Raw genomic sequence first — 18,227 nt, forward strand, 5'->3', positions numbered from 1 at the left:
TATTGGTTATTCAAAAATATTTCTTTTCTATTATGCATAAAGCAACTATATTCTATTAAATATATTTTTTAAATACCAAAAAATTTAATGAAGAAATCGTAAAATAAATCGTTATTATCATCACACATTCACATTATAACCTTTTTAAGATAACCATATTCTTGCATATGCATATAATTCTTAATTGTCTCATGTTCATTTTGTGTTTCTTAAATGGTAAACGAGAGGTTTTAAGGAAATGCAACTATTTTTGAGCGGCCAAAAAAACTTCAAAAGAGTGTATTTATTTCTTTACCTTTTAATTTCGATGATATAGTATTAAAAATGCTTTTCTATTTTGAATTATATTTTTTGTTGAAAAATGATTGTGATCTTATGTATTGACAACCTTTAAATTAATTAGATAAATAATTCAGTAGCCTAAATTCTTTAAGCATAGTTTTACTTTTATATTTGTAATAAATAAAAGTTTTATATGTCGTTTTTTGCGTATATTAATATACACACATACATATATATATACCGATCTAAAATAAACAGATATATACATGAAACGAATATATTTATAAAATAACACTTTAAAAAATAATTCAAATTGAATAAACAAAAAATATTGTTATATTCAAATAGCACAAAACACAATTCTTTCACTTAATAAAATGAGTCATGTTTCGGAATTGTGTAGTTATTAACTTTCAAACACACTTTAATTAGTTCTTACACTAATATATATATGTGTGTATAGATGGATTAAACCACACATATAGGCAATGAATACACAAATATGCATTTATCTTTTCTTTGCTCTACACCTATATATGTAAATATACGCACAAAGCACTGTTTAGCCAAATTGAAGCGGAAAATATTAGTAATATATTTATCGCCCTCATATTAAAATATTTTAATTAGTTTAAAAGTATTCTTTTAAGATGATGGTTGCATGAATGCCTTTATTCCATCATCAGCAATTATGCAAACGTGGTTAAGGTCTCTAAAATTTTCATTATAATCTAATCCACAGCCGACAAGGAAAAAATTAGGTACTGAAAATCCAGTAAAATCGGCTTTAAATCCATTCCATAATGGGGTTCTTTTAAGATATAAAGCTGAAACTGCTATTGTTTTTGGTTCGAATTTTTTTAAATATTCACAAAATTTTGATAAGGTGTTACCAGTATCAATTATATCTTCAACAATTAAAACATTTTTACCCTTTAAACAAGATAAATCTTCACTAACTATTTCCAATCTACCAGTTGATTGAGTATTGCAATATGATTTTACACGTACATAGTGTTCTCTGTATGAGTTAGTTGATACATCACCCATATAGTAGTTATGTATTCTATCTAAATATTTCAACAAAGATGTGAAAAAGGACCTTGATCCTTTTAATAAGCAAACAAGATGGAATTCTTCACCATTATATGTTCTACTAATATCAAAAGCCAATCTTTCAACTCTGCTTTTTATTAATCCTTGTGGTATCAAAATTCTTTGAAGGTATTTCTATATAGATAAAAAAAATGAATAAAAATGAAAGATTTAAAGGTGCTATTGTAAAACAAAGAAAAATGCATATGAATATTCTTTTAATTTTTATTATGAGACTGATTCACTTTTGTTTTGGTTTTACTTTATAATGATCGGGGGTTATAAAGGAATCAAATTCATATCCATCATCATCCTTTATTACAACAGGCTCATAGCCAAGTTCTCCGGCACCAGGACTATATATAAGAAATAAATATGTGTATATGAAATAATAAATAGTATTTTATTCGTTATATAAATAATATAATCATTATAAATAAATGGTTAACTTAAATCGGAACAACATGATAATTACATGAATTATATATAAGATGTGTGCACAATTTTATTCAAGTATTTATTGTAAATACATATATATATTATAAAATATTTTTCGGAACGACTTTTCTACACAATGATGAAGTATGCATATTAAAAAAAAGTTAACCAATACAACGGTATATATAGAAAATGAATATAAACCATATATTAATATAATATTTAAATTTTAATTTATTTATTACTTGTTTGGGATTTTCATTTTGATATAAATTTTTGTTTTTAGTAAGATAGGGAATGCTAAATAAGCAGTATATATTAATACTTAAGTATATAAGTATATATTTTATAATAAGCTTTATAGAAGATATAAAGTTTTTTTGTAAAAAAAATAATAATATTTAAAAAAAAAATTATAATAAATGTATAAACATTTAATTATTTTTAATTAATTTTTAAAAAATTGATTCGAATTCAATGCATTATGCATTTTATAATGCTTATTAAAAGGGGTGATAAATTAAATTTCTCGGTATTTTTTACGAGAAAAGTCAATATGCATGCGCTTAAAATGTGTTATAGAAGCGTCGTAATCCTTTAAAAAGGAATAAAACTATAAATAATTAATTATAATTTAAAACGGATACTATAAAAATAAAAACATTGAATTTAATTTTATAAAATTTACTAAAAAATTCGGTAAAAAACGGAAAAAATAAGTATATTATTAGTATCGATTGGGGTGCATGCAACATATATATGTAGGAAATTATTTTTAATTTGTATCAAAAAAGCAATATATAAAAAATCGTTATCTATTTTTTTTTTCGAGAATAAGAAAAACGATAATCATGGTATAGCCTTTCACATAATCTCGAACACATTTCTCTTTTTTTTTTGTAAAAAAATACTATTTATAAAATTCACCTTTTTCACTTTTCATATATAAAATAAGAAAACTGATGTTGTAGAATTTTACAATATAATAAAAATTTTTATTTCCAAATATTAAAATAAAAACGCATGCAACTTTAGTAGAAGTGCAATAAGACTGTGCACCACTAATAATATTATATGTGTTTAGATATTTTATTAAATACTTTATGTATCCTTAACTGCACATATAATATATGTATTTTGTGTGATGCTCTTCTTCATTATCAATTCCCTACATACATAATATACTTATGATTCACTTTACAACATTCTTATTAGAATTCCATACTACATTATCACATCTAATGATATTGAAAAAATATAAAGCTAAGTTCAATAAAAGCTATAATTTTTTTCTTTGTATTTACGTTTATAAGATAAAAACGATACAAATTATAATTTTTATATTATTGGATGGGGGAAAGAAATATGTATATAAATTATTACGATAAGGGCATATAAGCATGTATATGGAGTGACAACTAATAATATTACTAGCATTTCTAACGATGCAACAAAAGAACCAAAAAATGAGTAAAAGAGTTTTATGGAGAAAATATATATGTTAAACTTAATTAAATCTTTCGAATTCTTATATAATCTTACATACATATATTAAGATGGTGTAAAATAAATCAAATAATAAAAGGTGTGTAAATTAACATTATATGCAGATTGATTGTGAAAATAACTTTATACAATATATAAATGTTGAGACAAGAATAATTATTAATACACATTTGTGGACATACATAGATGGGTATATTGTTTTGATTTTCTAATTTCATATTTCTTATCTACTTTCTTGAATTTGAAAGTTATAAGATTTTTAATTTGTTTTATGAGCTATATATATGTACATAATTTTTAAGTATCACACTAGTAACAATTCGATACATTCTGAAAACCTAACATCTTTTAACTTTGTATTTATCTGGTTGCATAAACACTGGCATAACTGCATCTATTAATTTGTCTATGTCATTCTTTGCTTGGTCATAAGTTGCTCTAGATATTTCACCATACCATTTTATTTTGGGTTCTGTTCCACTTGCTCTTATAGTAACTATAGCTGTGTTTTCAAAGTAAAGTGTAATATTTTGTGAATCGGGTGTTGGTGCGATTAATGATTTTTTATCAGGTGTCTGTGAATCATAGCCTGTAGTTAGGTCCCTAATATGAGAAATTTTATAAGAAGCTAGCTGCTTTTTATAATTTCCTTTAGATCTAAATTCATCAAATATTTTAACAACATCATTTAAATCAAGAATAGTGTAATATCCATTATTGCTTACAAAATATCCTATTTCTTTTCTAATATTTTCTAAACATTGATGAAATGTTAATTTATTTTCATATAAATATATAGCTGTTTCTACCCAATAAGCTAAAGCAGATATACCGCACTTATCTCTAATATGCTTTGACAATGCGTGCCCTAGAGCTTCTTCATAACAATATAATGTATTATAATTTTTGTCATTATATTCTATAGCTTTATTAATTAACCATTTAAAACCTGTTAAGGTTTCATCATACATATATCCATATTTTTGGCATAACATTTTTAACATCCTCGAGCAAACAATAGTACATAAAAAGACATGTTTTGATTTATCTATATTTTTTTTCTCATACTCTTTCATAATAAAATATGCAAATATTATTCCTAATTCATCACCTGAAAATATTCTCCATTTATTGTTATATTTTTCGGCGCAAGCAAATCTATCTGCATCTGGATCATTGGCAACTACTAATGGACTATTAACTGAATCAGCTAGTTTCATTGATAAATCTAATGCGCCTTTTTCTTCTGGGTTTGGAAAAGTAACAGTTGAAAATTCCGGATCTGGTAACGCTTGCTGAGGTACAGTCAATAAATTATTATATCCAACGATTTGCATGATTCCTTGAATAAATTTTCTGCCTACACCATGCATAGGTGAATAAACAATAACTAACTTTGTACGCGAATTTCTACGATAGCTAAAAGTAAATTCCTTTTTTAAATCAGATGTAAACGAATCAAACATCTCATGATATATATCTTCAACTAGTGATGTATCTTTTAAATAAAAATCGTCATTTAAATATTCATATATGTCCTTCCATGGCTTTAAATTATCTAATATACAATCAGATACATTTTTATCAACTGGTGGAATTATCTGTGCCCCATTTTCAGCATATAATTTATATCCATTATCTATCTTAGGGTTATGAGAAGCTGTTACCATAACTCCGCATAAGCATTTTTTTTTAAAACTTGAATAACATAAAATAGGGGTAGCAACTGTTTGGCTAAATAAATATACACGAAATCCTTTTGATAAACATACAGCTGCTGCAACATGAGCAAAAGATTCTGAATTATGCCTTCCATCAAAGCCAAATATTATTCCTCGATTTTTACATATATTTATTCCATATTTATTTATTAAATATGCACATAAACCTTGGGTTGTTTGAATTATTGTAACTACATTCATTGCATTGAACCCGACGCCCATTTTTCCTCTTAAACCAGCGGTTCCAAAATTCAGCCTTTTTAGAAATAATTTGCTTAACTCCTCCTCATTGCAATTATTTATTGCTTCCTTGGTTTGATCGGACAAATACTTTGGTTTCGAAAATAAGTTCCACAACTCAATACTCTTGAGTAATTCTGGACTTTTTATCTTATTCATTTTGTGCGGTTTTGTTATAACGGTATAAATATAGGTTCTTATTTAGCTAGCTATATATAATATAGTTATGAGCGAATTGTTTTTGCTATAAATAATGCCGTTTATTTATTCTAATTTTAATTATTTATGATATTACAGACGAATAAAAATTATCAAAATTAAAAGCACGTCAAATATCCGAAAATATCCCGAAAAAATTAAAAAAGGAAGGCGCCCTATATTTAATTAAAATTACGAGTTGTACTCAAATTGTGTACATAATAATATGTAAGCGCACGATAATATTACGTTTTGTATATTAATTATGCGAAAAATTAAGTAAAATAAAAGTAAAAAATAATATAAAATGGAAAAAGATAGAATTATTAAATGCAGTTGTTTCTAAAGTAAAGATATTTGTGTAGAAAATATATGTAATTATAAAAAAACGAGAAATAATAAAATAAAGTATGTCAGGTAGCGAATATATGAGTGTAGATAAATAAAATTTGGAAAACTAAAAAAAATTTGAATTTAAATAAAAAAATAACGGTGAGCCTAAATAAATCAAAACTACATAATTATATAAATAACATAGCAAGACACGGACGATATAGTATTTTTACATATATTTTATACTATATAAACACATGTGCATATTATATGTGTATAAAATAATAGATAATAATTCCATTAGTGTACAGAATTACAATATTATGGTGGAAAATATTTGTACATATAATAGTACAGTTTGATTGCCCATAAACTTCTCAAAATAAATAATTCATTCCAAATTAAGTACACAGTAAATATAGTAAAAATATATAATTATAGCACCATAAATAATTTCTTTCCGTTTTTTTTTCTTTCATATTTAATTACATAAAAGTACATATACATATGTGTTGATCTCGTGAGTCCTCTATAGGCATGCTATTTTTAGTGTCCCATATTTAAAAAATATTATAACTATATTATAGGATTTTGAATGCTAATATAAAAAAATGATATAGCACTTATATAACTATTAATAAATATGTCTGTATGTGCGCCAATTAAAAATTTCGAGAATAATATGATAAAGGGCATGTTGACCCTTATAGTCTTTTTTATAAATTATAATGAACTTCCAAATGTTCCGCATTTAATTAAATGGTATAACGCTATAACGATAAATTTGGCATGCATCGTGAACTATTATGTAATATAATTAGTATTTATACAAAACAATCCGACTAAAGAAATGTGAATAATTTAAAAATTAAAATAATTCCAATTAAAATGTTGAAGTTAAACTATTAAAAGGTTGTTATTCAAATATCTTACGGAGACATTATTGTAAATAAATGTGTAAAATATTTTTTATATACATTTTATTCTAATTTAATTCGGTTTACCATTTTGTTTGTATAAATAAAAATAATTAATCGTCTTGCTTTTTATAGGCCCATTAAACTTATGGGTATATTAATTATATCAATTAATAGAACGGTTTAATATACCATTTAATTATTTTCCCATATTCTTATGTTTTGTTATAATAACAGTTAATAAATAAAATATATAACTTTAGATATATGTAACATACAATTTTATATTTACATTCGTATGACATGTATATCCATTGTTATGTATTACATCAGTAGAATATGTTATTTTCCAGAAAAAAAATAATAAATGAATATAAAATATTAAAATTTTTAAAGCATAAAATAAAAAGATTATATATTAACATATTTATCGAAAAAAATAACAACTAATAGGCAATTATTCTATTTCTTATTTTTTTGCTTATATTTTTTTTCTTTATTTTTTTATTCAAATTCTATTGTGGATGGGGGTTTAGAAGAGATATCATAAAGTATTCTGTTAACTCCCTTGACGTTACTCAATATACGAGTAGTTATTTTTTCTAAAATGTCATGTGGAATTTTATAATAACTTGCTGTCATATATGATGTTGTTTTTACGGCCCTTAGTGCACATATATGATCATAGGATCGTGCATCTCCTCTTACTCCTACCGATTTTGATGAAAATATGACGGCAAATGCTTGCCCTATATCATCATATAGATTAAATTCTTTTAAAGAATTAATAAATATATCATCTACTTCTCTTAAAATGTCTAATTTATGTTTATCAATTTCTCCAATAACTCTTATTGCTAAACCAGGTCCTGGGAATGGGTGTCTATTTGTTAATTCTTTTGGTAAGTTTAATTCTTGTGATAATTTTTTAACATCATCTTTAAATAAAAATTTAAATGGTTCAAATAATTTGAATTTTAAATTTTTTGGTAACCCTCCTACATTATGATGGGTTTTAATAGTATCGGATAAATTTTTCGAGCATTTACTTTCTATAATATCAGGATATAGTGTTCCTTGTAATAAATATGTTTTTTCAATATCTATATCCATACTATATACTGCTTTTTCAAATTCTTCTATGAATAATTTTCCGATGATTTTTCTTTTTTGCTCTGGGTCTGTAACACCTTTTAATTGATTTAAGAAATTTTCAGAGGCGTCAATTTTTGTTATATTCATGTCAGGAAATGTACTTTTTATAAATGTATAAACTTTTTCTCCTTCATTTTTTCGTAATAAACCATTATCTATAAATATTCCAAAAAACCTGTCTTTAAATATTTTATGTGTCATTGCAGCAGCAACAGTACTATCGATACCTCCTGACATAGCAGCAATTACATAATGATCCTGTGCATGTTTTTTGATGTTATCAAATTCGATTTCATGATATTTTATAGGATCAAATGTTTTAGTGCATTTACATATTTTATATGCAAAATTATAAAACATTTGATCTCCGTCTAATGTTTCATATACTTCTGGATGGAATTGAACACCATATATGTTATCTTCTTTATTATAAATTCCACAAATAAAACAATTTTCACTTGAGTTTATTAAATAATAATTTTCAGGAATTTCAGTTACCTCTTCTGTATGATTCATCCATACATTCATTTTGCTCGTATCTTTTATATCATCAAATAATATGCAATTAGTATCCTTTTCTAATAATTTATAATTCTTATATAATGCATTGCCTGTATAGTCATGTGATATGAATGTTACATCAGTACTTCCATGTTCAGAATTTTTTGATTTACCAACTTTTCCGTTCATGTGGAAAGCTATTTCTTGCATACCATAACATATACCAAATATAGGAATCTTATTTTCTATAAAATAATTTAATACTTCTTTTTTTACATGAGGTCCATTTTTTGCATTAACGGAATGTGGGCTTCCTGAAAATATAACTCCCTTTATATTTAAATTCTGAATATCTTTTAAATCAACATTATAATCTTTTGTTTCACTGTATATTTTTATATTATTCAATCGCTTGACAATTAAATGAAAATATTGAGATCCAAAGTTTAAAACTAATATCATATCATAGTTGTTTCCTTCCATTTTGATATACTAAGTATAAAAATAAGGGGAACAAATTTTACTTTTGTATATATATGGATATGTGTATTTTATATTTATGTTTTAATTATATTTACAATTGTTTTATTACATACATATCACAATATGATTATTATAACTTAACTAGTTTTTGGCTAACTTATTAATTTTTTTGATTATTCTTTTACTTTGTTATTTTATATTCGTTTAACAATCACTATTATAATAATAAATTATTCTATAAACTTTTTAAATACACTCATGCCCATATATATATATGCTGAGTATGGCTTGCCATATAGACACTAATTGCATATCCAAAACTGTACATTAATATCTACAATTTTTTATAACATTAAGCAAGTACTTAATTTATTTAAAATTATTACAAATGATAAGTGAAAAAAATTGAAAAAACGAAATGCCAAAAGAGTATATTTTAATTATAATCTTTATATTTTTTATCATATAAAGGTATTTAATTAAAGCAAGATTTAAATTTTTTAAATTATTTTAATTATTTTAACCGATTTTAAGAGACTAACATTGTACTTTTATATGAGGAAATTAAAAAAATAGTCATTAATATATATTTTTTCGAATAATTACGAATATAAACTTAATCAATAAATAATAAGGAACAAAATTATAGCAATTCCAATACTACCAAAGGAGGGGAATATTTTTGCCGCTGTTTATGCACATATTCATTTATAAATATGCATGTATATATACCTTCAAATTCGCCAATACGTATTTTCCTGAAATATAAGATCTAGTTAAGGGAATATTTAGTCTATTTATTTCATTTTTTTGTTTGATAATATAAATTGTAATATTTGGCATATTTTAAAAAATTATAAATAATTATATTTAAAAAAAAAACACGCAAAAAAGGTAAATTTGTATGCTTAATTTTTTTTTGGAACATCTTTATATATTTGTAGTACCACAATTATAAATTGTTTTGTAGTGATAGCAAAAATAAAATAATTGAATTACATAATATTCAAAATATTTATTAATAAATTAGCAATATAATAATACAGGTGAAGGGGAATTATAATTAGATATGTATAAATTTATGCATAAAAAATGTATAAATAATACATATATAATAATATAACCATCAAATAATAAAATAGCAAAATTTGGAAAAATAATGATAACATAAAATAATGGCAAGCAACCCATTATATTTGGGAATTTTCTTCGAGATACCTAAAACTTTGTTTTTTTAAATTTTATATGTTATCCATTAATCATAATGCGTATGTGTATGCATGCGAGCATCCATATATGCATGATATATAAACATATATATAAATATATTGTATAAAGAAAAGTGATCGTTGGTGTTCCCTTTCATTGATTTATGCTTTGTTTTTGAATTCCGTATTTTATTTCCCAACTACTTTTCTTCAAATTTCCCCCGCCCTAGCATATCCATTTCCTATTTTTAGTTATTTGAATATTTTATTTTTATTTCTTTTTTTTTTCACAATATATATATATATATATAAGAAAATCCTTGTAGAATAATCCTTTATATAAGCACATTGAGCATGTTATTAAAAATAAACTATGAAATATTTTAGAAGATATATTATCATTTGAATTCATTTTTTTTTAGTAAATTGTTTTTTTTACCATTTTTTTAATTGTAACATTAATGGACACAAACAAAGTGTATCTACCCAAAAATATAACACTACCCTGTAAGCTAAAATGGGCAGTAGATGATAATTCTATGGTTAGTTCAAATCAAATAATTGCTTTTATTATTGAAACTAAAAATGAAGATATAAATATTCAAAATGATGAATTAATAAACAATAACAATGACTCACAAAATATCAATCAACATAATTATGACCACAATATATATGAACAGAATAATGCAAATAAATGTATTAACAGTATAGGCAATTTAAATAATGAAAATGAAGTATGTAGCGAAAATACTAAAAATGACATAAATGATCAGAAAATTGTAAATAACCAAAATAAACTAAATGACGAACAAAATAATGCTATAAATTTTATACTAAATAGTAGAAATACTCGTGAGATTAAAGAGAGTAATCATATATTCTTGCGATCTAATAACAGCGGTAGAATAAATATTTTAAAAAAGAATATAAACCCCCAAAAAGATGAGTATATATATATTGATAGCCCTAATGAATTATTATGTGAAATTAATGATGAGGAATGTAAGCATGAAATAATATTTTCAGGATTATGCGCAAATTGTTTTATGGGGCAAGAAGAAATAAATAAAAATAAAAATGACAAATATTTTTTATCACCTGGCTTTATAACAAATGAAAAAAAATTATTTATAAATACAGATAAAGCTATTGATCTAGAAAAAGAAAGAGTACAAAATATTATAAATAATAAAAAACTATGTTTAGTTTTAGATTTAGACAATACATTATTACAAGCTTCTTTTTATATTCATTCTGTTAATATTGAGAAAGACATAATAAATATAACGACTGATTTTGATGATGACGAGTTTGCACATATGTGTAATAATTTTGGAAATGAAAACCAACCTAGTGATAATAATAAGTTTGAAAACGAAGAAATAAATGTTAAATCAGAGGATACTCCATTGAATGATGGTAAAGATTGTTATAAACAATTTGATAACATTATAAATCAGAGAATACAAAACGATGAAATAAATTCTGAAATGCTATCATTTTTTTTTAATGCAAACAAAAAAAAAAACAAACTAGAGAATGATGCTTATCATGATATAAAAATGAACTATGAAGAGTATCTTAGTTTTCTAGCTAAGGTAAATACATTAAATTTATTAAAATATAATGGAAAATATATACATTATGAAGATTTAAATGATGAAGCCATAAAAACAAAAATAAAAAAATTCGAATCATCAGTGTTAAAAACAACTGTAAAATATGATAAAGGATTATATACTATATATTACAAATTAAGACCAGGAGTAATTGAATTTTTACAAAAAATGAATCAAAAATATGAAATATATTTATATACAATGGGAACAATAGAACATGCTAAATCATGCTTATTTTTATTAGACCCATTGAAAAAATTTTTTGGTAATAGAATATTTTCAAGAAAAGATTGTACAAATGGAATGAAACATTTAAATCGAATTCTTCCAACATATCGTAGTATGTCAATCTGTGTTGATGATAGTGAGTATATTTGGAAAGAAACAAATTCTTGCATTAAAGTTCATGCATATAACTATTTTCCTGAAATTCAATTTTTAGGAGATATAAAAAAAAAAACATATTTTTTAACAAAATTTTTTTCTATGGCTCAATCATATTTAAACTTTTCAACAGATATTTATCGATTTATTAATTTTAAATGCAATGAATATGAAGAATTCAAAAAAAATTATTTAAATAACTTTATGATAAATAATATATATACACAAAATTTATCGATTCCTTATTTGCCTCCTATGGGTATACAAATAGGAGGGGCGCATGCAAATATGAATAATACATTATTTGTTAATAATTCGAATATAGTAAAAACTAAAAATACTATAGAAAATGCAAAATTTTCCGAAGAAAACAAAGGCAATGTATTTAACGGAGTTGATAACACACTAAGTCTAAACTTTGATGAAGACGATGACGATTTTTCTAACGACATGCTTATAGATTTGGAAAAGGAATTCGAAACAGATAATGAAAATGATTCAAATTTAAAAAGAAAATCACATAATTCCAATAAAATAAATTTGGTAAATGATCAAGAACTAGCTAATTATTCATATCCTCTTGATACCACATATGATGACCAAATAGAAAATCCGAATGAACCCATTTTAAGTGTTCAAACAAATGCAAGTAATATCGAACATGCTAATAATAATATAAACGACAATAGTAATGACCTATTTACAGCATCAGATGAAGGTATTCCAGCAGATGCAAGTATGCCTGAAATTCAAAATAACAATTTAGTTTTCTATATAAATCAAGATCAAAATAATTCCTTTTTAAATAAATCGAATAATGAAAATAATATTGACATGGAAGATTATTCTGAATTCACTGACTCATTAAATAATAATACAAATTTATCGAATGAAGAAGATATATTAACTGATAATTTAGTTCAATTTTATAGTAAAGATAAAAATGATGATTTGGATTTGAATTTAGATGAGGATGATGATGAAGATATGTTTTTTCTAAATGATGATATACTAAATGACGACTTCAATAAAAAAATGAAAAAAAAAAAAATAAATAAAAATGATAATGTATCAAAAATATATACACCGAAATATGCACCTTTATATGGTGAACAAAATATGCCAAATAATATTAATCAAGCTAATTATTTACAACCAAAATTAAAATATATATCTCCAGAAGATGAAATGATTTTTAAATTTATATCTGAAAAAACATTTAAAAAATATGAAAATTACGTAACACAATTTATAGACAATTATTTTAAGGAGCGCGATTGTAATAGCAATTACCAAATTAAAAAGGAACCACAAGACCTTGAAAAAAATATCACCGACTACATGGTATCAGAAATTCCGTCCCCGTTTAAAACAAAAACGGAAGAAATAAACAATAGTAATGATGTGTTTGAAGGAGAAAAAATATATGATGAATCATATATCCAAGAAATGAATAATAATGATGAAGAACAAATTCAAAGATCACGAAAAGGTAGAAAACCTTGTGAGGATGATTTAATAGAATTTCAAAGTGTAAATAAGAAAAAAAAAACTAATATGGAATATTCAAATGAAAGCGATGCAAACATATTAAATAACAAATTAAACTATAACGACGGAAATGAGAAATATATCAACGAATATTATGAAACTTTTTTTATTCCAAAAAATTTAAAGGAAAATAATTTTCAGGATAATGATAAGCAATTATATTATTTAGTAACTATACTAGACGAAATACATTATGTGTTTTATAAACTTTTTGATGACTTTAAAGCAAATAAAATAAATGAAAAAAATGAAGACTCAAAAATATATAATTATTTTTTACGATATCCAATAGTTAGAACCATATTAAGGGAATTCCGGAAAAAAATTTTAAACAGTAATCACAATTTGCATATATTTATGTTTACTATATATTATCATATGCCTTATTTTTTGTTAAGCCATAAAGTGGATACACCCTTGTATATATAAACATTATCTCCTTATCTTCATAAAATTAATATATATATGCATAACAATATTTTTTGTTCCTCACCTCAGATTGTGCATTTAACATATCTCATTTACCTGATGACATACAAAGAAGCGATTATATAGACAACATTGTTAAACTTGGGGGGCTTATAAATAATAATAATTACAGTCATATGCTGACAATAAATAATCCATTAAAAACTGAAAGCGCAGAAAAAGCAAAATACTCAAATTTAATGCTAATTGAAAGAGCCTTATATACTTGGAAGTAATTATTTCAAAAAAAAAAATTGTTTACTAATGTGAATATATACAAGCTTATACATAATGTAACTTTTGTCATATAATATATATTTTCATACATTTCTATTATTTATTTTTTATGATAGATTTCCTGATGCAAAATATTATGACATGAACACGTGGAAACAGCCATACAGAAATTTCTGGGATGTCCTTGAATATGAAGAAAAAAATTATAAAATATAATTTTGATTTATTTTTAAGATAACATTTGCGTGCCCTTTGAGCCATTTAATGCAAAATTTTTGATTATTTTCGACATGTATTTTGGCCATAGTGTGTATATATATAAGAATATATATATATTAGGGATTAGTTTCCTTTCTTATATTCTACAACGTGTTTCACCACATATTCGTAAATAATTATGTAAAAAATATATGTTTATTTTTTTTTCTTTTTTTTTTTGTTCTATAATGAAATTAAAGGATTAAACATACCTATGTATGTGCATACATGAGTATATACGTATGAAGGATATAAATTTCCTTTTATTAATTATTTCTCTCTCTCTATATATATATTTTTATTTATTAATTTATTTATTATTTCGCATATATTTATTTATACGCTTATCAATTCGTTAATTATTGATTTTTATTATTTTAAATATTTATAAAATTTTTATAATTTGAATTATTTTTTCTCTTTCCTTGCTTTGCTAAGTAAACAATGAACCACGACAAATCCTGTTTTAAAAATTTTTTCAAAACTATTTATTAAAAATATAGAACATGAATATTTCAATGGATTATATATTTCTACATATAATGTAGGGGAAAATATAGCCAAAATAAAAAAAGTAAAATAATACTAATGTGAAATGGTCAGAAGTTCTCAAGCTTATGTGTATATTTATAGCTCAATTATAAAACTGGTATAAAAAGAAAGAGCTACATTTATCTACATAAAGAAAGTATACACATATTTTTTATAAGTATTATGAAGCAAATGAACCCGTAAAGATGTAAATGTTCATATTATTAGGTTTTCCAAAAAATAAATAACATCATGAGACTAAGCGGGATAAGAAAGAAAGTAGACCCGTTATTAATCGTTAGCAAAAGACTACCATCTTATTTAAAAAAAGAAAAAATAAATTTATCAAAAACGAGTAAGAATAATAACGATAATAGTAACAAATTTAATAAAAAACATGTAAAATATAATCAAATCCCCGCATTTGTTCAGGATATAATTAAATTCACAAAAAAAAATAAATATAACTATGAAACAAATGATGTATCAATAGATAAGAATAAAATTATTTATTTTAATAACTTACTAAATGAAATTGAAAAGAATAAAAATGTATTAACATCAACGTTAATACATGATATATATCAATGTTTATACAAATTAAATTACTTAAAGATAGATATTATTTGTAATCTATTTAGTATATTAATAAATAATACTATAGATTTTTCAAATTTAAAAGGATATGTTAACTGTGATTTTAAGGAGCTAATAAATATTACGCAATATTTATATCATTTTCAAAATATATGTAAAAAAAATATACAGTCTATTCTTTATAACAACAAGGAATACTTTAATCTCAAAGTTGTTCAACGATTTGTTAAGGAAAATGGGGATAATATAAGTTTCGATAATAGTAGTTATAAAAATATAATATATACGAATATATACAATTATATAGCTAAATATGATCAAGCAGAAAATATAGACATCTTATTACATTCTATTATAAAGGCAAATAATCATTCAAATAAGAAAAAAGAAAAACAAATAGACGAAATGCCATCCCAATCTGATAGCCTACTAATTGACTTAAATACACAATGGCAGCATTCGGATCAAATAAAAATACTTGAAAAAAAAAGCCCTATTAAATGTGGCATTATAGAAAACAGTGGTTGCTTAAATAATGAGCATACAGAAGAAGATTACAAAAAAAATGAAACCTCAAACTTGTCATATATGCATTCAAATGAAAAAAGTGTAAAAGAAGGCGAAGAAGAATTCTTGATTGAATATATAAACAGCTTTTACAAGTTAAATGATATGTTTACATTTATACTAAATAAAGTACTAAATTATTTTAACGAAAACACCAACCTATTTGATTTTTATAATTTAAAATTGTTATTCTTTTATCTAGGAAAATATAAAAAGTTCGATATAAATTTATTAGAAAAAATATCAAATAAGCTTATTGACGAAATAGAAAATATTAAGACAAATCACAAGCTTGTATCAGATAATGATGCATTTGAAGAAAATAAAAAATATAATTATGCAAATAATAATCAACGAAAAAAAAAAAAAAAATTTATAAACACATTTTCAAAAATTGACTCGAAAGAATTTTTAATTATACCATATACTATAGGTGTGTCTATGAATACACATTTTAATAATTATTTAATTGAGTATGTAAATATTTATATACTTAGTCTAATAAATTCAAGAATTAATTGTGATGTTGTAAATATTATTTATTGTTTAGTTGGATATAAACATATTATGATCATTTTTTTTATTATGTATAATATTTTTAAATTTAAGGAAAATACTATGCAAGATATTAATTATTTAAATAAATACAATACATTTTTAAAAAGAATAATTAAAAATAAAATTAATATTTCACAAATATATTCTGAAAACTTAAATATAATATCAGAAAAAGAAAATGAATTTACAAACAACATCAATGGAACTAGTACCGATCTTAATGCTCAAAAAAAAATGGAAGCATTTTTTGAAAACGAAATGAATAATAATTGTAGATTAGAGAAAATGAATTTCAATTTGAAAAACCAAGAGGAAAACGCTAATAAAAATATAGATCAAAATAACAATATTAATAATCATAGCTGTTCATATAATACAAAAATAGATCACAATATAAACGATTTGATAAACCCTGATTATGTTTTCAATTTTCTATTGAAGGAATTCGAAATAAATGTTAATAAAATATCACTAATAAATACAAATAAAAATTCTTTGAATTATAGTTATGATAGCAAACAACTGGAAGAATTTTATATTTATTATAAAAATATTTTTTATAAAGTTTACCATTATTCTATATTTTTACTGAATAAATATGATATTAAAGACATGCTCAAAATATATCAAAATTTAAAATCAATTTCGTTAAATGATGATATTATAAATAATATATATACCGAAGTACTTTGTGATAAAATTACTCTTAATTCACCTAATAACCAAAATGCTTCAAGTTTAATCAACATTATTTCAGAAAAATAAAAGAGGTAACGAATGTTATAATATATACATTTTTTTCTTTTATTAATATACTTTGTGTGTGTATACATATATGTGCTAAAATATGCATACACTTTTTACATAAACTTTGTAACTTTAAAATTACTTTTTTAACAAAAACGTTAATTAACTGTTTAAAACTTCCACTTATGAATATAAAGTTTAATAGTGGGCATAAAAAAATATATAATAATAAACATTAAAAATCCAAAGGAAAAAAAAAAAGTGAAAATACAACACATAAATTCATCAAAGACACGTTACAACATATATTTAAAAATTTCAACTAATGAATACATAAAATGCACAAATAAATTATGCAAAAAATATAGATAAGAAAAAAACACTCTTAGCATAATATGATTAACCTAGATATGTATTAGGCATATATCCATGCTTGTATAACTAATTTTTTTTTCGTACATTGGAAGCAATAAAGCAAATAATATCCCATGCAGTATCTTTATAAATATAATATGTACTTTAAAAACAGTGAAACAAAAAAATTATTATATATATAAAAAACCATACATGTGTGTGTATACATACCTATGTATTGCATATGTAAAAAAAGATATTTATATTATCCATAAA

The 18,227-nt window shown here is 23.3% G+C and overlaps 5 protein-coding genes across 5 annotated transcripts; 2 read left to right on the plus strand and 3 right to left on the minus strand.

Annotated features, from left to right (window-relative positions):
- Positions 1–927: 927 nt before the first annotated feature.
- On the minus strand, positions 928–2,077 carry PVVCY_1201160 (hypoxanthine-guanine phosphoribosyltransferase, putative; the record flags this gene model as incomplete). The annotated part of the gene is made up of 3 exons (XM_008625128.1): positions 928–1,512; positions 1,640–1,733; positions 2,061–2,077. 3 exons carry the CDS (start codon positions 2,075–2,077, stop codon positions 928–930), a joined length of 696 nt encoding a protein of 231 aa, XP_008623350.1.
- Positions 2,078–3,659: 1,582 nt separating this feature from the next.
- Positions 3,660–5,441, minus strand: PVVCY_1201170 (phosphoglucomutase, putative; the record flags this gene model as incomplete). The annotated part of the gene is made up of 1 exon (XM_008625129.1): positions 3,660–5,441. One exon carries the CDS (start codon positions 5,439–5,441, stop codon positions 3,660–3,662), a length of 1,782 nt encoding a protein of 593 aa, XP_008623351.1.
- Positions 5,442–7,234: 1,793 nt separating this feature from the next.
- On the minus strand, positions 7,235–8,869 carry PVVCY_1201180 (GMP synthase [glutamine-hydrolyzing], putative; the record flags this gene model as incomplete). The annotated part of the gene is made up of 1 exon (XM_008625130.1): positions 7,235–8,869. The coding sequence occupies one exon, from the start codon at positions 8,867–8,869 to the stop codon at positions 7,235–7,237; it is 1,635 nt and encodes a 544-aa protein (XP_008623352.1).
- Positions 8,870–10,538: 1,669 nt separating this feature from the next.
- Positions 10,539–14,555, plus strand: PVVCY_1201190 (NLI interacting factor-like phosphatase, putative; the record flags this gene model as incomplete). Its single annotated transcript, XM_008625131.1, has 3 exons — positions 10,539–13,968; positions 14,133–14,334; positions 14,456–14,555. The coding sequence occupies 3 exons, from the start codon at positions 10,539–10,541 to the stop codon at positions 14,553–14,555; spliced, it is 3,732 nt and encodes a 1,243-aa protein (XP_008623353.1).
- Positions 14,556–15,380: 825 nt separating this feature from the next.
- Positions 15,381–17,615, plus strand: PVVCY_1201200 (conserved Plasmodium protein, unknown function; the record flags this gene model as incomplete). The annotated part of the gene is made up of 1 exon (XM_008625132.1): positions 15,381–17,615. The coding sequence occupies one exon, from the start codon at positions 15,381–15,383 to the stop codon at positions 17,613–17,615; it is 2,235 nt and encodes a 744-aa protein (XP_008623354.1).
- Positions 17,616–18,227: the final 612 nt, after the last annotated feature.

The sequence above is a fragment of the Plasmodium vinckei genome, assembly GCF_900681995.1.
Source record: "Plasmodium vinckei vinckei genome assembly, chromosome: PVVCY_12".
In the NCBI taxonomy this organism is placed as follows: domain Eukaryota; phylum Apicomplexa; class Aconoidasida; order Haemosporida; family Plasmodiidae; genus Plasmodium; species Plasmodium vinckei.